This window comes from Poecilia latipinna, unplaced genomic scaffold, assembly GCF_001443285.1.
Source record: "Poecilia latipinna isolate Pla-1442-1.1 unplaced genomic scaffold, P_latipinna-1.0 Scaffold624, whole genome shotgun sequence".
Classification (NCBI taxonomy): Eukaryota; Metazoa; Chordata; class Actinopteri; order Cyprinodontiformes; family Poeciliidae; genus Poecilia; species Poecilia latipinna.
Window position 1 is genome coordinate 228,870 of NW_015113240.1, and position 16,406 is coordinate 245,275.

The 16,406-nt window shown below is 39.4% G+C and overlaps 1 protein-coding gene and 1 long non-coding RNA gene across 9 annotated transcripts in view; one reads left to right on the forward strand and one right to left on the reverse strand.

The window, feature by feature from the left end:
• smoc1 (SPARC related modular calcium binding 1) overlaps nucleotides 1-16,406 on the forward strand; it is a 71,909-nt gene that overhangs the window by 22,528 nt on the left and 32,975 nt on the right. For all 8 annotated transcript variants that reach the window (XM_015043307.1, XM_015043310.1, XM_015043309.1 and 5 more), the window contains exons 2-5: nucleotides 7,203-7,368; nucleotides 8,749-8,817; nucleotides 12,490-12,602; nucleotides 12,705-12,804. In XM_015043307.1, coding sequence (XP_014898793.1) covers nucleotides 7,203-7,368; nucleotides 8,749-8,817; nucleotides 12,490-12,602; nucleotides 12,705-12,804 — 448 coding nt within the window. The remainder of the gene's footprint in view (nucleotides 1-7,202; nucleotides 7,369-8,748; nucleotides 8,818-12,489; nucleotides 12,603-12,704; nucleotides 12,805-16,406) is intronic.
• Nucleotides 13,421-16,406, reverse strand: part of LOC106954075 (uncharacterized) — a 17,471-nt gene continuing 14,485 nt past the window's right edge. Inside the window, exon 3 of the long non-coding RNA XR_001426299.1 lies at nucleotides 13,421-13,433. This is a non-coding gene — a long non-coding RNA (uncharacterized LOC106954075). The remainder of the gene's footprint in view (nucleotides 13,434-16,406) is intronic.

The following is a 16,406-nucleotide window of genomic DNA, read 5'->3' on the forward strand; positions in this document are numbered from 1 at the left end:
AAACATTATTTGTCATATTTGCATGCATAAGGTTGAGAAATAATTAAAAAATGGGAAAATTAAAACCCATTTTGTCTCTATTCTCAAGAATCACTGATTTACATATTTGTTAAAATTATTTTTTTGTGACAGTATGAGATAGACAGAAAAAAATCGAGCTCCTCCATCTCCTTCCAGTGCTGCTACTTCAGTCTGAAGAAATGCACCGCTCTGGATCAGAAACAACCAATCAGAGCCAAGAGGAAGGTCTTAGTGCCGTCCATCCTGCTCGTGTACGCGTTGCTAAACGTGCTAATGGTGTAGAAACAACTTTCTGGTTCTGGTTCTGATTGGTTGTTTCTGACAGAGCGGCATATTTGTTCAAATGAGAGCAGCTCGAATTTTTTATTTTTTTTCACAAAATAAAAAGTTTTGTACCCCAGCTTTAACGTTCACAATGTGAACTTTGACAAGAAGTGAGTGAGCGAGCAAATAAAACATCGTCAGTGTCTTTCTCGAGTGCAAGGACACATTTGCTACTTTATATTTAGAATTTTGACGCGAGAACTCTGCATTCCGCTGAATAAAGCTCGCATCCACACCCAAACTCTTACACCATCGGACGGCCGTCATCTAAACAGTGAGTCAAAACACGTTGCTCAACACCGGGACTCACTTCTTCTTTCTCCCCTCCTCACCCCTCCGATCTTACAATTTAACAGACAAAAATTTGTGTTAAAGAACTCCAACCCGGGAAGGGAAAAAAAAAAAAAAAAAAAAAAACAGCTTTTCCCCTCTGCCCGAGGCTCTGGTTTCACCTTTACAGGCAGCGAGTCTGTGGGTGGGACGGTGTGAGTCAGAAATGTGGGAGACTCGGTGAGAGGGGTTTATTTCAGCTCAACAGATAATGCCGCCTCTAAATGTCACCCGGCGCTTTGTTGTGATGAGAAAAGAGGCTGCATCCATTACGTGAGTCAGGAGCGCGGCGGACAGGTCAGCCTGTGGGAGGAGGACAGACGCCAGAGTCCTAAATCTGGACTTTTTGTCGTTTTGTTTTGACATTATTTGAGCCGTTTAATAGTTAATCATATACACAAACTGCTCTGCTGTCGTCTGGCTCCCCAACAGGCCAAATGTATTTTTATTTTATTTTTTTTTACCCCTGTCTGCTGTGGAAGGGATAGGTTTTTCTTTTTTGGTACTCTTAAACAAATCTTTTAAAATCTGATAAATGGCAGATGCGTTCTTTTTTCTTTCTTTTTTTTCTTTTCCAGCTGGATTACGTTCGTCCTCCGGCGGAGCCAAGAGGAAGAAGCACGAGTCAAAAATGAAATGCTCCGCTTTGTTTCTCCCCTGTCTGTACTTACTCACCTCGAACAGATCATATTTTAGTTTCACTCTCAGCCGTTTGACAAGAGTTTGTCGTCCTCTCCCGAATGCCAGGGCTGGAATCCTCCTTAAAACTCTGGCTTGTTCTGGGCATACTGTTCTGGCAACTGATCCCGTCTGAAATTTTCCTTCATTTTTCTTTGTCTAAACGTATCTATAATTGAAGAACTAACTCTGGCCAAAAGGAGTTGGAAATAGGCAGAAATTCGTGGTGGAGCTGTAAAGAGCCGTAACCTTTTATCTTATCTGGCCTCCCTCCCCTCAGCCACCATGCTTTGCTATCGCTCGATTTAATCTAGCAGATGCTGCACCTCTTGTATCTTCTCTTTATTTCACAAAGAATCTTATCTGTGTTTCAGCTCTTTAAAGTCATTGCACGCAGATTTCTTCCCAGCAAAAACACAAACAAACTGTGCCGTGCCACCAGCGCCTGGTAGAGTCTCGCTTTTAAGACGCTGTAAAAGACGCAGCAAAGAAGTGATTTTTTTTATTTTTATCTTTTCCAGACATGATAAACATTTTGGCTTCAAATGACGGCTGATCCGTTTGCCGTTAAAAAGTCATTTCTCTGTAAACGTGAGACCAGTTCGGCTGTAGCGTTTGTGAGAGTTTACTCTGTTGTTGAGGGATTTAGGCCGACGACTCTTTGCTTTGTTTTTGTTATTTTTTATTCAAATCGGTTTAATTCCACCACATTGAAAAGGTTTGGGAGCGTAGCACAACATCTGAATCAGATTTACATCTAGACTTTGACTAGACCACTCTGAAATCTTCCGACTTTAAATGTTAGCATTTATTTAATTGAGGAAGCGTTAAATCCAGGGACACAGAAATATTTTTGTTATGAATTATAGAGGCAACAACATTTGCCTCAGTGTTGTATAATATAAATGGCAATTCACTTTTTTTTTTTTTTTTACTGGAGCACTGTAACCTAGAAACATTGAAATATGATTCCACATGTAGACATGGCTACCTGAATATATCTTGCTAGTTTGTTGATTAATTATGAATTATTTCTGAATTTATTAATTTGGTTTGGTTCTACGTATGATTCCATGTAGACATGAGAATATTTTTGATTTTTTTTTATTTTATGAATTAAGAATTTTCTATTAATTTATCAGGTTAGCTGAGGTCCATGTGGGATATAATTACAGTTAAATATTTATTGAAAATTATTGAATCTCTGATAAAACGATGTTGTTCCATGTCTTGAAATGATGAGAATATTTTTGGTAATTATTTTGATGAATTATAGATGGTTTTTTTTAGTTTTAACACTTTAACCTCTTTGGTTCATCATGGTATAAAGTGGCAGTTATTTTATTTTTGCAGAGGAAAAAAAAACATTGATTTATGTACATGGTAAAATTTTGATGCAATTCTACATCTACACACGACTGGCATTATTTAGGTAATTTCTTAACATATCATAAACTTTTCAGAAATATTTTACATTTGTGTCTGCATTGTTAAAAGTGTTGGTAAACATTTGTACATTTTTTTTCATGGAATATGGATTTTATATCATTTTTTGAAAAATAATTTGGGTATGTAATGCCATTATTGTTTTAAATAGAAGCTGTTTTTCATAAAGTCTAATCTAGGTACATGTAAATATTGTAGAAAGTAGTTGATACAGTCATCTCAGTATATTTTGTAGTTTTTATAATAAACTATAGATCTAAAAATAGTTTTCAATTTTGTTCTGCGTTAGAAAAATTACTCATATGACATTTTACAGAGTTTCTGATGTATGTTCTCCGTTACTGGTTTAATAATTGGATTTTTCATGTGGTTTATCACAATTAACTCAAGATTTAAGTGAGAGGTGATGTCAACATGAAGGGTCAAGTTGGTTTTAATAGTTTTTTTTTTATTGTAACACATGAAATAATTTTTTTAAAAACTGCTTTTTTCATTTATCCATGTCAGTTTCCAGTGTGACAAAAAAGCAAAATGAGAACTTGGTGTCATAAAGACTGCATACTTCAGCTGGATTACTGACCACTTATGAAAACTTGGTGTGTTTCCGATCAACTCGGACAGAAATGTAAAAACTCGTGTTTATAGTTGCCATAATTTTTGCTGCTGGCGGGAACAGTTTGACAAATGTAAAATAACGAAAAAGTCCCCTGCAAAAGAAACGATCTGTCCTGGTGTTTGCCCAGTTTTCTTACCACATTCTGGCGTTTTGCTGCACCATAAAACAGCTGTTACGGTTTCCAGATAGAAACAAACGGTGAAGTTGGTTTCTAGTCTGATTTCAGCTCCGTCCTTCAGCATCAGCTGGTTCCTCTTGGACGTTTCTGGGTTCCTCAGCAGGTCATCAACCAGAGGTCCAGGTTCTGTTACCAGACAAAAACAACATTCTATCAATAACGGGACATTGTAGTAACATGTACTGCTTATGCTTCAACAATGCCGCCGTGTGTGTTAACTCAGGCTTCGCTTCTTGTCTGCAGTCTGTTTCCCACGTGTGAAACCTTTAAGTTACAAATTCAAAAGCTTTGCTGCTTAAATGTCTCAAAAGCTCTCGAGAAATACCTTTGCTAAAATGTTTTCCGCCCTTTAAGCTACTTTTTTTCCCCCATTTTGATGCATCATAGCAACAATCATCAGAATATTTTGTATTCTTTGTGACAAACACAGCGTGCACAGGACTTTAAAAAAGATGTTTTGTTTTTATTTTTAAAAACTTTGGCTCACATCAGCTCCACTGTCCACCGTATGCAACTTGATCTGACAAAACCTACAAGGCAGGCGAGAACCAGAGACTGATTTAATCTGAGACTGGTAAGGGCAGCAGTCGAGAAGCCAACGGTAACACGGGAAGAAGAGGAATTTGTTGGTGTGAGGACTATTTGTTGACCCGAATCTGGTCTTCATGGACCGACGGCAAACAGAACATGCAAAAAGCTGCGTGGGATTGAAATGGACACTTCCAGATCACAATTAAGCCGTAATGCAATAAGTGGAACAAGGTGGCGGGAGCAGGGCTGATGGACCTGATGGGATGATTTTCCTTCCATCTGACTTGGTGTTGCTCTTTTACGTTAGATGAAATGGTAAAACATCTTTTCTCTTCCGTTTCTCAGCGTGTACGAACTGCAGTTCTGTTCTCTGTATGTAAAACATTAAAGGGGCGCATTCTGCAAAATAGATAGATTGATAGATAGAAGTACTTTATTCATCCCAACCGGGAAATTACTGTGCAGTTGCAGCATACACATACACACAGATCAATTACAATATGAAAAATAAAAAATAAGATAAATGCATAAAATATAATATGTAAGATGTAAGATTTTGTACAGTATGAACAGTGAAAATTAATAATCTGTACAGTCTGTACAATAGTGCTTTGTAAACAATCTGTACAATATCGATTAATGAGCAGATATGTACAAAGGTAACTTAACGTTTGTTATATAAAGTGATAGCCTGTGGCAGGAAAGATTTCCTGTATCTGTCCCTGCGACAACGGAGCTGAAGCAGTCTGTGTGAGAAAGTGCTCCGCTGTCTGTCAACTGTGTGATGGAGAGGGTGCAGCTTGTTGGCCATAATAGACAACAGCTTCTTCAACGTTCTCCTCTCCACCACATTTTCCAGGGTCTCCAATTGCAGACCCATTACAGAGCCAGCTTTCCTGATGACCCCATTCAGTCTTTTAGAGTCGCTGGCTCTGATGCTGCTACCCCAACACACAACAGCAAAGAAAATGGCACCAGCAACAATGCTGTTGTATAACATCTCCAACATCTTGCTGCACACATTAAAGGATCTAAGCTTCCTTAGGAAATAGAGTCTGCTCATCCCCTTCTTGTACACAGCATCAGTATTGGATGTCCAGTCTAGTCTGTTGCCGATCACCACTCCCAAATATTTATAGTCCTCCACCTCCTCCACCACCTCCCCCTGGAAAAATTCACATTTTGCAAAATTTTGTACTTCCATTTGAGTTTTCAGCGCTTCTAAAACAAAACAGTTCAAGCACTAAAGAAAAACAAACAAACAAAAAAAAAAACACTCAGGCATTTTTTGGCAATAAGTTCATGTTTCTTGGTGTCTGTAAAATGAGCCGTTTCAAAAACCTTCTGGAATGAAAGGTCACAAATCAGCAGGAACTGCCCCTCACACAGCAACCCAAGTTGAGCACCAATATGTTGCTGTACAATGGCTGCTGGAAAAGACAAGGGTTTTGTTGTGGACTTACTATTGTGAAACTACTTGCTGCCATCTTGTTGGCTGCGCAGGAGGCTCTGCGTCTGCTTTTCAAAGATGTACAGTTGTGTAATCGCGCAGTCATTTTCACGTGCGAGTGTAAAAATTGAGTTGGGGGGCGTGGCTACAAAGTGGATTTAAAGTCACAGGAGACCCTAAAACAGCTCGTTCTGAAAGGCAGAACTGAGTAGATTGAAACCTCATCATTGAAGAATGATTCTGTGAAAAACATTTATAAAATGTACATATTTTGTGTAGCCCATAGACCTACTCTATCTTAAAACTGCCATGCTGACTGAATGGCGCTCCTACTGAATCGGCTCGTAACTTTCATACTGCTGAACTGCGATGTAATGGTTTTCGCACAAATTCATGATCTGACGGATCGAATACATCAAAATTGGGCGAAACTGCAGACAGACAGAATTCAGCTGCGATGGCTGAACAGAGCGTATCCTCTTTAGGAACCGCTTGCTGCGAACTCGGAGCGCAGACCAGAGCACGTCTGAAGACTCGCTGGAAATCGCTTGTGTATGAATTCCCCGTCGTGCGCCAACTCATTCGTGACATCTGTGGTTTGGCATCATTTCGATCTACACCGCCTGATATCTCTTTTACATGTTCAGAGAAAATCCGTCTCCCAGCAACAATTTCAGATGTTTTTCCAAAACACAGCGTCTTGTGTTTGTTTGGAGCTCGGGCACCGAAGCAGGGGGACCGTCTGACAGCCAGAGCAGAGGCAGAACCTTCACATGTGCTCCTATAGCACATCGTTTCTTTCTTCTTCTTCTTCTTCTTTTTTTTTTTTTGCAAGTGTCTTCAGATTATCTGATAAGATAAGAATGTTACCCTTTTCTTTTTTTTTCTTCTTCTGCCTTTCATCTCTTTGACATCTTATTTTCCATCACCTTCTTCCCTCAGTACCTGCCCTTTATAAGATCTACTGTCAGATCCAACCAGCGCTGCCGCATGCAAATTCATACAGAGGTTTTCAAATGCAACATTTTCCCACGGGAAAACTCCCCCGCCCCAAAAAACCTTGTTGTTTTAATTGCGCATTATGAAACAAGGACTTGAGATTGTTTCAACATTGCTTCCAAGCAAGATGTGACAGATTAATGTCTGAATCCTTGTGAAGAAACAAAAACACAACTCTTTGGGGGAATGCTGATGTGCTGCTACCATCGTTTGCGTCTGCCTGTCAAGGTTTTTCACTCTTCCAAAATCTTTTAGATTTGAAATATCTGGTGACTGCTTGGAGGGTTTAAACTTTTTGTTCTGGCAGAGGGAACGCTGTCCTCCTATCGATAGATCACAAGTACAGAGAGAGGGAAAGTAGAGATTCCTACCAGTCAGTTTGGCTCATCAAAGTTGAACCTGTCCTCATCAAACCAAAAGATAAATTAGCCTTAAGGTTGATCTCTCTTACTTTCCTTTAAATCCCTTTTTTCTTTTTGTAGTGGCCAAAACAAAGAAAAGCAGCGGCTGACAAGTGTTGAAGGAATGCGGGACAAGTCGAGGCAGTAGTCTCGGGAGTCGAGACCGTGGAGACGCCGGAAAGCAGAGCGTCGCTGTGCTAACCTTGTTGCTTTCTCTGTGGAAAACAGTGGCTGATCGGAGAGAGAGACAACCACTGTGGGTCCGTCTGCCTGCGGACGCTCGGGAAGCCGGTGTGCGGCTCGGACGGGCGGACCTACGAGACAAACTGTGAGCTGCAGAGGGCCCGATGCAGGGACAAAACGCTGACGATGGCGCATCGGGGACGGTGTCGAGGTGAGGACAGCAAAAAACAAAAAAAAACAACAAATAAATATATTAAAAAAACAAAAAAAAGCCACGCCGGCTGGGTTGCATCGACACAAGAACACCTTTCTGTTCCAGGGTTTTGTGTTTTAGGACATTATAAAAAGTCTTTTACGAGATTGAAATCTGAGCGCGAATCTACAAGGACGCCGCATTCAATGCTGTCATTAAGCAGAGGTAAAAACCAAAACGGAAAAACAAAGTAAACACCATCTGTCAATAGTCTGCAGATCCAACATTAGCCAAATTAGCTGGAGTAAATTTTACTCTGTTTGGCTTTATTAGTCTCTCGCGTCACTGGTGAAGGATTTTCTTCCAGTCTTTATTGCAACATTGCATTTTCTTCCAGTCTTTATTGCAACATTGCTTTGGTTCATTGAGGTTTTGCACAGCTAAATGGACTTCATGTTTTATCGCGATATTTTGCTGCAATATTGTGGTTACGATAAAAGTGACGAAAAGAACCGTTTAATATTTCCTTTTTCAGGCAATTGTACGACTGTGTGTCACACTAATTATAGACCCACAAACACAAATAATGCGCTTGGAAAAACATTCCCATTTGTAAAATGCTTCTTTAGGACACATTTTCAAATTTATTCGTATTTGTTTATGCTTTTATTGAACAAACAGTAGAGAAAATGGTAAAACTATCAATCCTGACAATAAGGAGAGTTAAAGGTTTTAAACGGCACTGATTGGTAATTATTGTGACAGTAATGGATCAAATTTCTTATCTTGATAAGAAATGTATCACGATAAGTGATAAACGATACGATAAATGCTCACCCTGGTGCGCAGCCATCTTGAAGTTATTCCATAACTTTTAAATCAGTTTTTCCCCCTTTATTCTTGTTTTTGTTTAATGAATAAAAACAGTACATAATCTGTTTTACGCTTTCGGACAATCGCGGTTCAACAAAATAATTCAAAAACTGATAATGATCAAATTATTGTCATTACTTCTCTAATTTGCCGCAAAACGTACATTGTGGCCTTTAATTTAAAACTCAATTTTGGTGAAGATGTAAAGATGACTCCACAATGCAACATGTTTATCGTAATCTGCAGAAATAATTAATTAATGCTAATGTGCTATTTTTTTAATTATTGTGGTTTTCAAACATTTTGCATGCGAATAAAGCTCTTTTCAGTTTAAACAAATGTATTTATTAATAGAGCATTCATTTGTCAAACAGTGTATCTACATATTTTTCTAAAAAAAAAATACCAGATTTACCTTCAGTTGGTATATTCATGGTGTCTTTTTTGCTTCGGACACAAAAACTGCCTGTTTTGCACTGATCACAAACCATTGCATTGCATGTAAAAGATTCTTTTGTCTTTCAGTGAAGTTTACGCTGCCGGTGGCTCCAGCAACAACGGCCACATCTGATGGGAGAGAGCCAGAACCGAAAGGTAGGAACTGAGGAGACACTTCAGTCTTTAGAAGCTGTGAAATTCACCCCATATAGGGAATCGGTTCATTTGGAGGACTGCAAATAAATGTTTTAATGAGTCAAAGGTCATAATACAGTTATAGCGAAACGCCTCAATCATCCAAGGGCTCAAAAAGTAACACGATGAGTTAAAATCAAATAAAAACAGGAAGAATATATCCCGAAAGCAGAATTCTTTGGTGAACAGATTTGGATGTAGATGTAACGAAAATTCTTCTTGCAGCTTTAATGTGATCTATATGCATTCACTTTTCTTGCATGTATGTTTGAGAAATCCTTTAATCTCCACGGCAACCATTCATCTGTGCATAACACCTGGGTTAACCGAGCACCATCTTCAAGATGCAGCTTCCACGCTTTCTCCTCACAGACCAGCTCTCCTCTGTGACTCCCCAACTCCTTCAGACTAGCCAGCAGCAAATTAGCAAACACCTGGTGGAGCTGTGCATCAGCTGAGCTCTTTATACGAGCTACTTTTCAGTGTAGCGCTGGTAAAAATGTTGCTAAAGGGTTAATACAGGAGGGATGTAATGACTTCCTGAAGGCAGAGTTTCAGAAAGAGCAGCGGTTTTTAAAGAGACAGAAGCCCAATTTCAAGGTGTTAAATTACAAAATCAATCTTCTTTTAAGTCATATTTGATATATGTAGCATTTTTATAACCACTGAAGGCAACAGTTATTTTATTGTGCTATAGAATGGAACTATGTGGCTGGAAAATGCAGCCACATAGTTCGGCCCTTAACACGTCCAATCTATCACCTGGTGGTCTCCCCATGTTGCTTTGCCATGGAAACGCGGATAAGGTGAAAGATAGAATCACATCTTGGGGGCCAAGTTGCATTGAATGCGGACCGCCTATTGAAAGTCACCTGTATCCCCTTTCACAGCATGGTTTTGTAATTAACACGCAACCAGGAATCCCTCATTAAAGATCACTTTGTCCTCTTATCGTCTTCACAGTGACGAAGAGCGTCTGACCTTCAGGGTCATGCAGCTGCGATTATAGAAGCAAATGAGCGTCGCTTCCAGCTCAGCTTCCAACTCGCCCGTTTCCGTGTGTTGGCCTTTCAGCGAACACGCTCATGGACCGGCTAAGCGTGACATCAGCGCTAGCTTAAAACGCTCTTCTTGGTCTCCTGTCTTCATTTTCCCTTCGACGATATAAACTGCAAATGTGGAAAGCAATAAAACGCATTTATTTTGAAGATCACAAAGTTGCAGCTTTGAGCCGTAAAACCTTAAGGGGAAAGTGGAAACTAGGGTTTAGGGGAGAAGATGTTTTTGATTTCCCAGCTCTCTGTGGGCGTGTAAGTTTTTACAGACCATGATCACAGGCTGCCCTCGACTCTGGATGCGGCTCTGGAGTCAAGGTGTGAACCTGGCATTGGCTCCCTCGTTTCAAAGCCTGTTTACACGTCAGGAGAACAGCAGCCCGATTCCTGCCTCCTCTGTTTCAGATGGGTGAACTTGATGGATTGCATTGATACATGGGTAGCTGCTGGATACGGATGAATTCGTGGATGCATGGATGGATGATATTGATGATCTCATTGATGGCTTTGAATATTACAGCTGGAACAGCCCTCCATATTTGGCTACTCACTTTGACTTTCTGCCCCTCCGTTTTGTAATGCTTGGGTTTATTTCACAATAAAAGTCCTGCGGTGCATAAAGAAAAAGCTGGGAGAAGCTTAAATTGCCTTTGCACAAGTTTTTTTTTCTCCTTTGTTTTAAAACAATAAAACAGACTGTCTTCAATAAGCAAGGGTGAGCCATAGCGATATGGACTTAAAAGTTTTATCACAATATTTTACAGTGCTATTGTGATAACAATAAAAATGACAATGAGAACGATTTATTACTTCTTTTTCAGGTAAGTGTATGACCTGTGTGTTACGCTAATTATACCATTCCCATTTATAATACATTTCTTTGTATCACTAAATCGCACACGGTAACTGTATTTTTCAATTTATTAGCAATTTTTATGTTTCTGCTGAACAAACAGTGAAGAAAATAGGAAAAACTATCAATCCTGACGATAAGGAGAGTTTTGGAAGGTTTTAAACAGATTTAGTTGGAATTTATCGTGACAACGATAAACGCACAGCCCTAAAGAGATCACAACTCCAATTCAGTCAAATATGAGAAGAATAAGTAGAAACAACCAACAGAGAGATATAGCTATAAGTGGGACTTGTGATGCAAAATTCTAATTTTGCATGTTTTTCTACTTCTAAAAACCCAGGATTTCCAGGGATTAGAGATTTTTAGTCTCAATGGGAATTTTGCAGGTGAAATAAAGAATAAATTACTACTACTACTATTATTATTATAATAGTTATACTATTATAAATAAATTATAAAAGCAATAACGAAAAACTTCAAGCTCATAAAATAAAACACTACCCAGCTGTCTTTTGGCACTCAGTTCACATTTTTTGGTGTCTGGGAAATGAAACCGTATCAAAAACCTCCAGAATGTAACGTCACAAATCACCAGGGAAAGCCCCGTCGCCTAGCAACCCCAGCAGCGCGGCGCCAGTCACCTAGCAACCCCAGTTGAGCTCCAACATGTTTTAGTTACCACGTTTTACTGTTGCACAATTACTGCTGGAAAAGTGTTTTGTTGCTACATTCTTGTTGGTTGCATAGGAGGTTCCACTTCTGCTTTTCAAAGATGAAAGGTGATACGATCTTGCATCCGTATATGCAGCCATTTTCACATTTGAGTGAACCCATTGAGTGGTGTGGCTACAGCAGCTTCTTTTGATGTAAAGTGAGAAGAGGGCCTAAAACAGCTCATTCTGAAAGCTCAAAATATGCGGAGCTCACTAAAAATCTCATCATCTAAGAAGGATTTAGTGCAAACAATGTAATGAAGATGTTTATTACAGCCAGTAGCACCTATACCAACAAATTCAAGGAAGCATAAGAGGTCAGAGAGTGGCTATGTTCACATAAGACCAAAATAAGAAAAAATAACCACTTTTTTTCGACAATAATTTATTACTTTTTGGTGACTGGAAAAACCTTTTGAATGTAATGTCACCAAATAAATATAAAAACTAAATTCATAGTCCATTTTTCTACATTTTACGTTTGACATCAAAGTCCTGTTTTAGTTCCATCCTTCTTTTCCAGACTGTCTTCTCCGGAATTGCTTTTTATGAACTTTCACTCATCTGCTGAAGTGGAGAGTTCAGGCCACTCTGTTCTGCACCCTGCTGGGACTATATTTACAAGAACAGCCAAGCATGAAGTTCAACCCCACAGGTGAACGCTGTAAAAGACAAAAAGGAAAAAAAACAAACAAAACCCACACACATCTTGATGGGATTTTCAACCTTTGAATGTGAAACCTCCTCTGTTCTTTTTTTCCCACAATCTCAGAAATATTGCTTCAGAGTAAAACTACAGAGCGCTCGGTGCTTCGCCTTGTTACGTCACATTGCGGATGAGTCAGAACCGAATCAATAAGTCTGTTCCAATTCCTCGAAATATTCTTCAATTGACTGTACATTTCACCCCCCACCCCGTCTTTCAGTGTTTAAAGCGCAGTGAGCAGCCTGCAGGTGCAACAGGGGTCTTATCGTTATTGTTTTTTTATTTTTTTTTGGTTTTCCACAGACGGAGGTCAGTCAAAGTGCAACGTCGAGAGGAACCAGGCGCTGGAACAGGCGCGGAGACCTCAGGAGTCCACGTTCGTCCCAGAATGCAACGAGGATGGAACGTTCGCCCAGGTGTGTGCTTTACTCCCGACATTCCTTTTTCTTTTCCACTAGCGTACTCAAATAAACGCAGCCGTAATAACAGAAATGTTTGCATCTGTATGCGTTTGTCAGGTCCAGTGTCACACTTTGACAGGTTACTGCTGGTGCGTCACCGCCGACGGCAAGCCAGTGAGCGGCTCCTCTGTGCACAACAGGAAGCCTGTGTGTTCAGGTACTTTGACTGGGCAGGGCGGTCTTCGTCAGCCAGTGTGTGAAGGAAATGTACTCGGCTTTTGCCGACTCATCCTGGTGTCCTTGGTGTCTCCTTCCTGTCAGCTGATTCTGTATCTTGTCTGATTTAATCATAAAAAACAGCAGATTATTTGGACACGTAAAAGATTTGGCAGCTTTAGTGTCGCTAATACATTTGGGACATTTGGCACGATATGGAATTATGTCTCCAAAGTTGGTGTCCCATGTTTTAGGTGGCAGCACAAAAATGTGCCACCGCTTTTTTGTGGTGGTAGTAATAATCTTGAGGTTGAATCGAATCCCCAGACCAACAGGCTCTGCACCAGCTCTGCCACTCTGTCATGCTCTGGTTGGTCCTTAAATGTGGAAAATAAATAAAGCAAAACTCAAAAGCCTCGGGCAAACCACCCTGACCTTTTGAAGCGAAACACTGCGAATATAAACCAATCACTGCGATCCACATATACTTATGCAAAAACGGGGGCCCGTCCAAGAGCAACAAAGCCGTAGCGGAGCTCGGCTCTCCACAAATTGTGTTTTGTTTCCTTGCACAAGACCGCAAACATACTCTACCCATTAGCGCTCCTCTAATTAGACGTCTCTTTAAAGCTCCAGAACTGTTAACTCATTGGTGTTAATGTCTGGCATTAGCAAAACAGACAATTGGGAATTGCATCGGCAGCTGTTCTCGCTTGACCTGACCGCAAAACGTTTTGGACGGTCAAGTCTTGGATTGAATTTAGTTGCGATTCATGGCAGGGTAGATATGCAGGACTTAGCACAGTAGCTATGTTTCATCCTTTGTCCTGAGCTTTTAGCTTTTTAGCTTCTGGCTTTGTGTTTTTTTTTTTTTTAAAGGAAATCATACTCATCAACTTGTTCTCAGATTTGAATTGATCAGTTCCAAGAATAAAGGAAGAAGTCTTTGAACAGAGTCCCAGATACGTGTTGTCAGGTGCAGGTGCAAGGTCAACAAGAAGGCTAATAGTGGCTGGATCATGCCGGGGCCTATCTGGTGCTCTAAGTGCTTTCAGCAGGACTCTGGTCGCTCATCCTGGATGGGAACGCTTTCTGATAATCGCCCTCGTTTTCCTCTGTGAGATAACACTCAGGAGCCTTTGCCAGGACTGGATTGCACAGTCACCGGAGCAAATGGTGCAAATTTCGTTTTGGATTGTCTGGTTAAACTGTTCACATGTGCCTCTGGAGTTGTTCACGCTCCCTGTTGGAACATAGAGCAGAGATTTACAAGATTTGCTTACGCGGGTTTAATATAGCTTATCAAAACTTGGGGATTTCCTAACTTGAGGAAATCCCCAAGTTTAGTTGAACACAAAAGTAGAAGTAATCAACTTCTACTTTTGTGTTCAACTGACTAATTAAAAATTAATGCAAAAATGATTTAATCAAAGCTGATTGTCACTAGAGGCTGACGGCTCAATCCACAATATCGATTAAAAAAAAGTCAGTTTCAGTATCAGATCGATACTTTAGTTTCAGATTCCCTCTTGAAATTTTCTTTTGTAGTTTCTCAGCTCTACCTCAAATCAGATTTTATTTTGATTTGCTCTCGAATGGCATGTTTTTTGTGTTGCACTTTATTTAGAAAAAATGCAGACTAATTTGTTGCCTATGGTTACTGTTTGTCAGGTCAATGTTAGGGATGGGCATGTATAGTATCATTTATCGTGAAATTTATTTTATCGTGGTATAAATCTTGACTTATGGGTCTCTCGATATATTCCATTTATTGAAGGTAAATAAAAAAACAGAACCCAGAGAGTGATTGGAAGTGTTAGTTCCACGAGAGCTGATAATTTATTGATAAGTAAATATTAATGAAAGAAAAATATGATTAAGTGCAGCTGCTGTGTGCACTTACTTTTTTTTAAGTAAGTGGTGTCCTAAAGCAGCCCGTTTCAAATAGAAATGATTTTCAAGAACATTATTTGTGTTTATGGCACAATGAATGCTGAACCATGCAGTCTGTCATAAAGTTACCTAAAAACCCTCAGCTTTAAAAAAAAAAAAAAAAAAAATGTCGTTTTCAGAATAGTACCACAAAATATTGCGATAAAACTGTTAGTTTGCGTTGCCCATGCATGATTAATATGTTTTAAAAGTTTGTTTTAGATACTTATAAACTTCATCCAAATGTGTGAGGTTTGAACAAAATAATTTAAAGGGAAAACTACAAAAAAAAAAAAAAAAAAAACACATAAGATCAGAAGTTTGACACATCAAATTAAAATAAAAAGTATCATAAGTATCGGTATCGACAATACGAGCCCTCTTTTCATTTCGTATCGGATTGATATAAAAAAAAGGGAGAATCGCACCCTTTTATTAATCACACTGTTTTTGTAATTAAGAAATTATTCTAGCTCAAACTTGCCAAGCAATCGAACCCAGCCGCTCAGTTTGACCAAAGTCCAGCAAATGAAATATGTGACAAAACTCCTTTGCCTAATTATCACCTCTGACAAATAACATCCTGGAAAACTATTCGTATTTTCTCCGTGTTTCATTTGGATTACACAAAGTGGAGTCAAATGAAAGTGATAGAAATAAAAACTAAAAGTTTTTACTCATAAAATTCTGAGACATCTGGCATTCATCAGCCCCGTCTAACCTGATACTCCTAAAAAAAGACCCAGGGCAACTAATTGACTTCATAAGGTACCAAATTAAAAAACAAAAAAAAACAAAAAAAAAAACAAACGAGTCCTTCTGTGCGTAATATGGTCTCAGGATGCATACAAGCTTTTTTTTGTAAATGTTTCAGACGTGTGCTAAAGAACAAAATTCATCTTGAAGACCAAGAAACGCAGCAGATCGGTCAAGCATCAAGTTGTGGAGAAATTTAAAACAGAACTACGAAACGATATCCAGAGTTTTTAACATTTTATTCGGCACATTGGTAACATCATACTGTGAAATAAATAATTTCTTATTTCAACAAGAACGAGGAAGCCGGAAACACAAGGAAATGCTTTAAGAAATCCTGTTTGGCAAAATGTTTACCATCTTACGTTGTCAATGGCCTTCAAGATACAGCCGGAACTACAACGGAACGGTTTACGATCCAGTCAAAGTCCAGATCTACATCCAACTGATAACTCGTTTTAAGACTTGGATCTTAACATTTATTTCCATTCCCATTCGAGAATGGAAGTCTTTACGTTTGGAAAAACTGGCAGAGACGTTCGCAAAAAATACTTCCAGCTGCGGTCGCTGATGATGGTGGTTCTTCTGAGCACTGACTCAGGAGAGCTGAATACAAGGGTTAGGGTTTGTGTTTTAGGGTAAACCTGTTTTAGCCTACCCTAAAATAACCCAGAATCACTTTTCACAGTGTCTTTGTGTTTCAGGGTAGGATCCTACCCTGAAACACAAAGACACTGTGAAAAGTGATTTTTTTTTTTTACCAGGTACTGTGTCCAAATCTACAAGCCTTTGTTGACATAAATGGTTTCTTTTTTGTAAAAGTGGTTGAAATCATTGGGGGGGGGGGGGGAAAGACCGAAAACCCAAATTTTTTTCCTTTTCAACTGGCACCATGATTTCAATTTCCCTTTTTAA